General features: G+C 38.3%; 1 protein-coding gene across 3 annotated transcripts in view; it reads left to right on the top strand.

Annotated features, from left to right (window-relative positions):
* The first annotated feature begins 332 nt into the window (after window positions 1-332).
* Window positions 333-11076, top strand: part of ATG10 (autophagy related 10) — a 299393-nt gene continuing 288649 nt past the window's right edge. For all 3 annotated transcript variants that reach the window (XM_053587322.1, XM_053587330.1, XM_053587317.1), the window contains exons 1-2: window positions 333-470; window positions 10585-10704. In XM_053587322.1, the coding sequence (XP_053443297.1) occupies window positions 10597-10704 (108 nt within the window). In that variant the 5' untranslated portion in view covers window positions 333-470; window positions 10585-10596. The remainder of the gene's footprint in view (window positions 471-10584; window positions 10705-11076) is intronic.

Raw genomic sequence — 11076 nt, 5'->3', positions numbered from 1 at the left:
GGAGGGCACCGCCCACGTGTGGCTGGGGGAAGGGCCGCCCGTGAAGCGAGAGGCGGGGCCTTGGCGGCCGGAGGTGTCGCCTCCCTCCCCTCCAAGCTCCTGCAGTCCCAACCCAAGTCCCAGCCCCGGTCCCCTGTCGGCCCCGCGCCGGAGCGCGCCGGGGAAGACGTCACCTGCCTGCGCTAGGCGGCTCCACGGTGCGCGGGAAAGCTCAGTGCGCATGCTCGCAGGCGGCGGCGGCGGCGGCGGCGGCGGTGGAGGTGGAGGGGGCGGTCGCTCGTGGTGGTCCTCTGAGCGCCCCGGCTCCGCTCGTCTGCCGCCGTCGCTGTCCCCTCAGGGCGCTGGCGCGGCGCTAGCCTCGCGGTGCCCGGGCGCCTCTCCCCGCTCCCCTCCCCGGCCCCGGGTTCCGTCGCCCCGCCGCCCCGCCCCCGCCGGGCCGGGCTGCGGGGTCAGGGGCCGAGCGGAGCGGGGTGAGTATTCCCACAGCGCGGGCCGGTCGTCGCCTGCCGGGCCTGCTGCCCGCACCGGCCTCACCCCTCTCCTCGGACAGGGAGGAAGCGCGGGCGCGGGTGGGCGGGAAATAGCCCAGGTCCGAACAAAAGGCCGAGAAGCGGGGCTCCCGCCCGGGAGCTGCAAACCGTGTGCTGGCAGCCGCGCCGGGCAGGGCGAGGGCGCCGCGTCCCCTTTGCCCCGGGGTTCGGGCTAGTGTCATGCGCACCCGCTGGTGTCCTCTGCGCTCTTGGGACACAACCCAAAGGCCTCGCCCTCGACGTGGGTGTTTTACTCCCTTGTGTTTAAACTCTGCAAATGGATAGCTAGTCTTTGTCCCTGTAACGTTAAAACAAAGGATGTCACTGGCGATTCCAGTGGCCGACCACCAAGTAATTTGAAGGGGCTTCAGATCCATGAAGTAGGAGGAAAAACTTGCTATTTATAGCCTGCAATTTTTTTTAAGCCTCCAAATATCCTATAAGGTCATGAATTGGCAGCACAGAGGCTGGAGGGTGATAAAGGAATACTTAACTGATTTATAGTAACACTTTAATTGGTGGTAGAAACTACAAAAATCTTGGAAATAAGGCAAAAGGATGGCTACGTGTCCTTTCAAAGTCAAAATGGAGCCTTCTCTAACAGGCTCACATGAAGATGATTTAGTTAACGAGGGGACTATATTTTGTTGGATGTAATATTGATGAGGACCCAAGATTTGCATTTACATCTTTTTGACAGATCAGTACGCAAACTATTTCTGATTGGGAGAAAAAAAAAACAGTACTCCTAAAGGTTATGGATTTTTTCTTTTTTTTGCCTTATACAATTTTAACTGCAATTTACAAGACTTTAATTTTAGTTTCTCAATATTTATTTTGAATTTTTATCTTTTTTCTATCTTTATATCATTTTTTTCTTCAGTGTTTATGCTCAGTTCCCTAAATGCTTTTGAACATATTTTACCATTTAGCTTGCTCCTTCATTGTGAGTTCAATCTATGCCATAGGCTCACTTTGTTTGAATCAGGTTTGTAACTTTTATAATGGATAATTGGAGAATGGTTTCCCCTCTTTACTGGGAAAAGCTTAATTTTATGCTTTTTAGGATGGGAGAACATAGGCCTGTGTAGTAAGTACTCAGATACATCATAGGACCCCAAGTAGTCCTTTCTCATTACTTCTGAAGGGTCAGTGACCAAACAGCGAACTTCAGAAAATGAAAACCTAGGCGAAAAAAAAATATTGAATATTGAGAAATTAAAATTAAAGTCTTGTAAACTGCAGAGTTAAAGTTGTTACTGATATTTTACATTGAGGAAACAAGCGGAAATAGTGATTCTAAACTAGACAAAGTTGGAGATGGAAGTTTACAAGATTGTTTCCCCTGTTCCTTATTTAATATGGTTAATAAAGATTTTGTTACATCATGGATCAATCATGTTAGATAAAATGTTGTGGGACAAACCCTACCTTGACAGGAGTTCTTAATGCCCAGTAAATATTTGAGAAAGGTGAGCAACCCCTTAGAAAAAAGAAGAGGGTAAAGTTTAAGTAAGATTGCCCAAGACTTCAGATTTGATCATTATATTTGAAGCCTGAAGATGTGTTTGTATCATAAATACAGGCAGGGAACCATAAAAAAAGAAAAACGTAGAAATTATTTGGTGATCATCCGTGGCAAAAAAATGTTTGTGAGAGTCTCTGGCACTCCCCTCCCCAAGGCTCTGTCCCTGCTGGGTTTAAAACATTTGGAATGTGGGGTAATGGAGAACACGCCTTCCCTAAAGGCATTTCCATTAGGAAAAAATAGCTGAAAACTGTGCAGAATCAGAGGCTTCTCCAAATGTTCAGTGTGACACCCCAAACCTTGAAGTGCTTGATGGGATATAGGATCCAGGAACAGTACTTACTGATAGTTTAGCTTTGAAGTCAGAGTTATCTCCTACCACTGCCATGTAATACCGTTCTGAGGAAAGCTTTTTGTTGTCTGTTATGAGCTCAAACCCTACAATGGTTTCCTTTTGCTCACTGATGTAAATGGAGTATCCTTTGAGGTTTAATATTTATTTTATTTTTAAGAGAGTCTCACTATGTTGCCCAGGCTGGAGTGCTGTGGCTATTCACAGGCCTGTGTTTAGCACCGTGAAGTCTCAAAACTCCTGGCCTCAAGCTGTCTTCCTGCCTCAGCTTTACAAGTATCTCTGGGACTAATGGCTCCTGCCACCATGTCCAGCTTTCTTGGAATTTGAAGGATTGTTCTCCGCCACCAGCTTTTTCTGTATTTTTCAATCTATACTTTCCAGTTAGGTTTTTTACCCACCTGCTCTGCCCCATTTCAACTTGGTGCTAGGTTCACTCCCATCCTCTGTCCCCTTTTCTGTTCTATCTCTTCCTCTCTATATCCTCATACAATTCAAGGATTAGTTGAATTAGCTCCTGTGGGGAACAGACTTGGATTCCACATTGCCTTAGGTAAAATTGCCACACTTAGCAGCTGTGTTACCTTGGATGAGTTACTTATCTCTCTGTCCCAATTTCCTTGTCTATAAAATAGAGAAAATCATCGTAATTGTAGTATCATAGTATTATCACAAGAATTTAAGTTATACAATACTTGATAAAAAGTAAGGGCTCAATACTGCTATTTTAAGTATTATTTTGATCCATGCTAATTGAAACAGTGGTCATTCTCAAAACACTGATTTTTTTGCTATCTTTATTCTCTCATTTCTTTTAACTTTGAGTCTTAAAGATTTGATTATTTTGAGAATGTATATTCTGAAAAAAAGTTGATTGCAAACTGTTAAAGGGAAAGACCATGTATTATACTTCTTTTAAAAGTTTCTCAAACCTCTCAGGATGATTCTAGGGGCTTAGCATATAATGTAGGTATGTTTTTCTCCTATCACTACTTAGTTTTCTTTCCACTTTTATTTTACTTCTGTTGCATATAGATTTAAATTTGATTCTATTTGTTCCAAAAGTATTTGGGGTAGCTTATAAACTATATATTATATACATGATAACATATAAAAATAAAGATAAATTAATCAAATATGAAGCTTAAAAAAGATGAGATTAGGGTAATTTATACTGAAATACATACTGTGAAAAGTTACACAATTGTTAAAGGTAGGCCACAAGGTTCTGAGCTTCAATGATTGTCAAAGGAAAGAAGGAAACATACAACTTCCTCACCAAAAACACATCTTCGTGTGTTAAAATAATTAATTGGGTGGCCATTGCCTGGTGAGACTTCAGTGGCCCTGGGTTCCTGCATAAGCAGACTTAAACCTAACTCAGTGTAAATGGTCATATTCTAGGAAAAAGAAACTTAAGCGTCACCAATGAGAAACCAGAAACTAACTGTGGACTTCCTCCTGGGATGATTCAAACAAGGCCTACTGACCTACTTTATCCAATCAAATAGTTTCTTTGCTTTGCTTCTCTGTTCACTCTACAAAAGCTTTCTCCTTGTGCTCCTTTCTCAGAGCCTCAAACTGCTTGCATTCTGGAGCTGCCAGTTCATTAAAATCACTGTTCAAATGAACTTTTACATTTGAATGTGCCTTAAGTTTATCTTTTAGCACTTGGAAATAAATATTTAGTAAGTGAAATGCTGGTTGTGATTGCAGACTAAAAAGGATACTCTGAGAAGCCCTAAATTCTCCAGGCTTTGTTAATCCCAAACCTACTTACCAGTATTTCACCAAAGGGGGGCTTTACTAGCATTTTTATGGGTAACTTTTCATTGTGTGGGATTGTCCTGAACGTAGTAGGGCATTTATTATACTTGGTTCCGTAGCACTAAATGGCTCTATTGAAACTGTAACTCTTTATTTTTGACAACGCAGTACAATCCTAAAAACCCCATTGGAGAGTGGGTCCCCCCGAAGTCTGGAACAATTGGATCTTATTTGCCCATACTCATTTCAGCCGGGCTGTGTCACCACTGCTATTTAAAAAAACATCTTGCTTTGTTTTCTTTTTGGAGTGTCTTTATCTCCATCTGCTAGGCCCTTATTCAAATTTCAAAATTAAGTTCTTCAAGAATTGAATTCATGTCTTCAGAACTCCTTTTTTTGAAGTCTTCTCTGATTTTCCCAGGAAGAGTTTGACATTCCTTCCTAGGAGGATACACATATCAAGTTTAGAGTGTTGTAGGTGGTGAGGGAATGAATGAAAAACCTGTGGAAATAGAAGGCTTAATAATCTAATCTCTGAACAAAGACTTGTGCGTGTGCGGCGCGCGCGCACACACACGTAAAGAGAATGTCTTTTGCATTACAAAAATGCCTACTTACTTTTTTCCCCAAGAAACATAATGGCACATGGCCATATTTTAAAGACACGTTGCTCTGTCATCTATATTCAGACTGGCACTGAGTCTGTAGCTTCTGATAGCATGCTGATTTTTTCTGTAACTTCTTATTTGTTGGATATTTTTGGCCAAGGTCATACCCTATTAGCTCCTAGTTCTGGGCTAATTAGCATATGTGCTGACCAGAGTTTGTTCTATTGGTCTCCACTATTCAAAGGCAGCAAAATAATTTGAGCTGGTGGATCAGCTCGAGTCATCCCTACTGGTGAAACAGTTTCTCTCATGTGCTTGGAGATAAGTCTTGTTTTATATATAAAAAAAAATCTTTTATAAAAAGTAATAATATTAGTGCCACAAAGATTAGGTGTTATGGGCGGCACCTGTGGCTCAAAGGAGTAAGGTGCCGGATCCATAAGCCAGAGGTGGCGGGTTCAGACCCAGCCCTGGCCAAAACTGCAAAAAAAAAAAAAGATTAAGTGTTATTTAAATCTCTTTGAGTGGGAAAAGAGAAACTCCAGTTGGTTCAGGAGTTTGAGTCCAGCCTGGGCACCATGGCAAGACCCTGTCTCTTAAAAAAAAATGTCCAATTGGTGAATAGGCTTGAAAGTTGAATTGAGGGAAGGTACTATGTACTATAAAGAGATAGAGATGTGTAGAATAAGGTCATTTAATTTTTGAATTTTTCTTTTGTTCATTATAAGTTTAATGTTTATGGTATGCCTGTTCCTGATTTTAAGATACAAAGATACTGACTTACTGAGACATCCTAGACCTTGCTCTGTCATTTTCTGGCATTCACTTTGTGGGAAAAGATGGCAGATGCTATCCTGAGTTTTGTTCCTTTGTAGGTAAACTTTTTTTTTTTTTTTTTTTTTTTAGAGACAAAGTTTCACTTTGTTGCCCCCAGTAGAATGCTGTAGGGTCACAGCTCACAGCAACCTCCAGGTCTTGGGTTTAGGCGATTCTCTTGCCTCAGCATCCCGAGTAGCTGGGACTCAGGCTCCCACCACGCCTGGCTATTTTTTTTTTTTTTGTTGCTGTTGCAGTTTGGCCAGGTCAAGGTTCAAACCTGCCATCCTTGGTATATGGGGCCAGTGCTCTAACCACTGACCCACAGGTGCCACCCCAACTTTTTTTGTTTTTGTTTTTTTGCCTGGATTTTGGTTTCTTCTTTTTTCTTTCTAGTTTTCAAGTGAAGATATTTTACTAGGCTGTGTTTAGGCATAGGTTACTTTCCAACAGTTTTCTTCAGAAACAGTGAATCCTTTTAATTTGTGGGTAAATCTAATTAATCTTTTTTGTTTTTTCCAGCTTAGGAACATTTTTTCAATGGTACATTCAGTTATGATTTCATTCCGAAAACAATGGTTATTTGTAGGTTGGATTGTGTTCTTTGTCCTTCCTTTCAATCAATATGCACCATTCCCACTTGGTCCTTTTTCTTCTGTGTCTTTGGAGAACATCTCATGTGTATACACTAAAATACTGATTTGATTTTTTCCCCAGTTTCTGTTCATTTCTCTGTTCCCTCTGTTCTGAGGGCTCATTCTGTTCCGCAGCTGCCCATCACTCACTGTGCAGTGTTTAGTGTCCCACTGGCCCCTCATATTGCATTGAAAGAGAATTACCAATGGGTGCTACAAACCAGTAAGGCAGCTCAGGACTCAGGATCTGTTTCTTTGAAGGGGATACAGAATAGGGGAGAGCGAAATGCCTTCTTACCCTTTTCCTAACTGGACCTGGTGCTACAGAAGTCAAAAGAAGCACTAGCTACCAGTAGAGACCTCTCATTTCTATTCTAAATGTAATGTTGCCTTCTGTTTAAACTTTAATTTGGGATATATATTTCAATGGGACGGGGAAGGAGAAAGAACTGAGCCCAGCTGGTCAGCTACTGTCAAGACTCTGACATCCTCTCTTGATGCTTCTTAGTGCTATATGTTGGTTTGCCCAGGGCCATGCCTTCTGTGCCCTACTAAGGCTGCCAAATGCCTTGAGATTCAAGTCTTTCACCAACTCTTTTAAAATGATTCATCTATTGTCTCAGTTTTCTACCATGATTTCTCATCAAAAAAATCCCTGGCCGTAATTAAAAGTGCTAATTTTGAAGGGTTCAGAATCAGATAATCTTTCTGGCCAGGGCCTAAAATTTCACGTTTAAATTTTCACCCTGGGTTCTTCCTTGCTGTCTAAAACTTGAGGACCACTGTCCAAGGATCTTGCTAGGTAAGTGATTAATAAATGAATTCAAGGCAAATTGCCATAAAGGTAACAGGTTGACATTTGTATCTCCTGGCTAGTTATTGCATGTTTTTAAGGAAAGAGTCTATATTTAGAGTCATAAATAATGTGAAGTTGTTGCTAGGAGGAACAAGAGTAGAGGAAGCAGCCTACTTTAATAGTCAAAACTGATTTTTAACGTTTAAATGTATGCAGAGCATGTTCTATGGTAATCACATTTTTGTACATGATCTTAAGTTTCAGGAAATTTAGTTATGTTTCTCATAGTGTTTTAGTTTCATTATGACTCTGACACACATTGATTATAGATTCCTCAAAAGAAATGTCTCTGACCAAAAAACCCACAAAAAATTAGTTCCATACACATTATATTAAAAACCACATAAACATGTGGAGAGTGGTAGCAAAAAAAATTGTTTTTAATTAAAAAAGATCATTTTAACAATCATTATACACAGTATTAGAATTCACTAGGGCTGCTTTTCTGAAAAGATAGGTTTGAGCAGCAGCGGAATAAGCTTCTTCATACTGACTAGTCTGAGAGCTATTTGATAGTTTGGAAAGACTTCTTTTACTTGGTGAGGAAAATTATTCTGTATTTGTGATCTTTAGCCTCTGCTGAAGACATTAAAAAAAAGTTTTGATTGAACATAAAAAAAAAATCAAACAGCTGTTGAGCCAGAGTAATACTCAAGCAAAATGTATTAACAACTTATACTTTATGACACACGGAGTTTGACTCATTTCTGACTTCAATTTATAATTAGAAATGAGAGGTTCATTGTTTAGGATGAGCTGAGAATTGAAATTCATCTTTTTACCCAGAGTTCACCTATGTTCTGTTGTCACTTCTAGTCTGAATTTAGTTTAAAATAACTTATTGTCTGGAAACACAGGCAGTTCACGTGTCTTAGGTTTTTCATGTGCAAAATAAGGACTTGCCAGTATTGCTTAAAATCCACAGTTGTGGTTATTTCTGTTTTTGACCGTATTTTCAGCTATCTTATAATAGGGAGTTCTGAGATTCTAATTTCTTCCTCTACTAAGGTGTGGACCTGCTAGAGGACCAGAGAGTATTACAACTTCACAAGTGCACATAAGAATGTTGATTGAATTATATTTACATTTCCGAGCTGAAATATTCTTGAGCAAAGAAACAATAATTATTCCGTGATATTTCATTATGGAACATTATGATGATTCAAGTTGAGATGGATATCTTTTTAATATAGCATAGTTCCTAATTTTGTAATCAAGCTGTAAGTGTTTGTATTATTGGATGTAACATCCTTCAGCAAAGCCTAGTCCTTAGATAATTTAAAAAGTATTCAACCAAGTATTAATTAGTGTTTTCATGTTCAATCATCTTGCTAGTAGCACAGTACTGTTAATTAGATAAGCTATGGCTATTGAATGAAATTTTATGTTTCCACTAACATTTTCAATAGTTCAGTAAACCTCAAGTAAATGGAGGGTTTAGGGAATGGAGAGTTTTTACTTAGTTCAATTTTGTTATTAAGTAAGAGTTTATTGTAATTTTTAAAATATTCCTAAACATGTTAGTATTCTTTATGAATTAAAGTAAATTTTTAAAATTTAGTATCTATCTCTTGAAGTTATGTTAGGATCGTCATACAGTTGGAAAAACTATTTATCTGGCTGCTCCATTTCACTTTTCTCTTCCTATTCTCTCTCTGAATGATGAAGTGGGTTCTGTTACCATCTATGTAATACTCATTTAGAATCAACATTTCCAACTCAGATTTCTTTTTGAGTTCAAGACTCCTCTCAAAATACCTGCTTGATCTGTTTACCTGGGTGTTTCTCACTCAAACTCAATATGGCCAAACTAAACCCATCTCTTAACCTGCAATCTGTTCTTCCTCCGGGGAGCTCAGCTTCAGTCAGTGTACCACCACCTATAAAGGTAGAAAGCTAGGAAATCTGTTTGTATCTTTCTCTCACCTGTGTCTCATTCCTTACCAGTCTTTTCAGTTGCATTGTCCATACTTAGTTCAACAGCAGTTTGTTTTTCTTACAGAGAAAACAAAGTCTTTGAGTCTTTCCAAGACATTCAATGATAGGAATAACAGTACTCTTTCTTTTTTACTTATATTTTATTGGCTCGGTTTGTTTAACATTTAATTCAAGTATAGATTTATGATGCAAGGATCTGGTTTGTAAATGTACAGTGAACTGATAGAGCAGAGGTTCTTCATGGGCAACTTGCCGTAGATGTCAGTGTTTTATAGAAGAACTGGACATTGTGTCTATTAATCTAGCAAGTTGGTTGCATGGAGGTTGGTAAAGAGAGTTTCCATTGTAATTATTTTGTATTGCTTATCTTCTTTCATTAGAATATGAGCTCTTACAAGGCAAGGACTATATATGCTTTTATTTTTGTAATTTTCCCCATGCACAGTGCCTACTACTTAATAGATATCCATATATATTTGTTGGATAACTAAACAGATTCTTTTATAGCTTATACCAAATTTGAATAACCAAGAATAGCATTGGTTTGCGAATCAGTTAGTATAGACAGATCTTTGGTCCTGGAGCCAAATGAGAATTTGAGTCCTTTCTCGTTTGTATTTTTTTTGTATTATTTATATATATATTTTTCTATTGTTTCTATTCTTGAGCAGATTACATTCTCATTTTCAACTGAGGAATGGAAATAACATCACCCTGTGGGTTGTGTGAGGACATAAAGTGTTGGGCACAGTGTCCAACATAAGCAGTAGTTCTGATGACACTTATCCTTACTGAGGGAATGTGGGGATTCACTTGGTCTGAATTTTCTCATTGAGAGGCCTGAATTACGTGATCTATGTGTTTCCTTTCTGCTCTGGAATTTTCTTTCTATAAATAATGTTTCATATTTTTGACAGACTTGAATTAAAAATACATAAATATTCCATGATATGCCATGTTTGTAGATTTGGTCAAGTAATTAAAAGGTGATTTATTATAAGATAACCTTATATCTCTAGAAACAATTTGAGCCTTTAGAACATCATTTGTTAGTGACTTGAACTTTCTAATAAAGTGTAAAGAATAGCTTTGCCACACTAACTGCTGTAACACTATTAAAATAGGTCTTAAGGTAGGAAGTAGAGAAGGAAGTTCTAAGGAGGTTGTATGGAAGCGTTAACTTAGAGGAAGTAGGAAAAATTAAGCTTTTCATACTAAACTTATGGACAAACTAAACTTTTTGCTAAATATATGTCCTGCTAAAATATAACAAAATTTTATTGTATTCAACATTAGTCTTTCATTATAAAAAACTATATACATATTTGTTACAAATCTAGGTTCTGAGTTTTCATGTTGATCCTATTTTCATCTGAATAAAAAAACATGGAAAGAGTGAAAAAATAGAAAAAACAATAATAGTTTTTGGAGTGGCCCTGAGGTTATTTTTCGTTCTGCATCTCAAATTTTGGTTTATTTGAAGGAATAAGTCAGCAGAATTTCTTTTGATATTCATTCTACATTTGATGCTAATACTTAGCTTTTATATTGCAGTTATCACTGAACATGGAAGGAGATGAGTTTTTTGGAGAAAAAGCATTCCAGCATTATTGTGCAGAATTCATTAAACATTCGCAACAAATTGGTGATGGCTGGGAATGGAGAACATCAAAGGTAAGAATAGAAAGTTTTGTATGTTTTATATTTCAATGAAGGATTTTTTTTGTTTGTTTTATTTGGTTGCTGTGTAAAACCTCAGTAATTGAAACTAAGGTATGAAAACTGGTTTGATTTAATAAAGGGCTTAAATTGAAGGAATGTTTTAAAACAGATGTCCATTTTATTATTTCAATATATATACTCATTATTAGGCTAATGAAGTATTATTTAGAAAAGTCCTTAGGTGCCCCGCTTTAATTTAAGAGATAAGAATTAGCACATTAATTATCTGAATGTAAACAGATGCTTTCTTGGTACTTCAAATCATTTGTTTACACTATTAATTTTCTTAGGAAACTACTTGTGTCTAGAGAGCAAGAAGATAAT

Source organism: Nycticebus coucang, chromosome 1 (assembly GCF_027406575.1).
Source record: "Nycticebus coucang isolate mNycCou1 chromosome 1, mNycCou1.pri, whole genome shotgun sequence".
Classification (NCBI taxonomy): Eukaryota; Metazoa; Chordata; class Mammalia; order Primates; family Lorisidae; genus Nycticebus; species Nycticebus coucang.
This window is presented reverse-complemented; position numbering and strand designations above follow the sequence as displayed.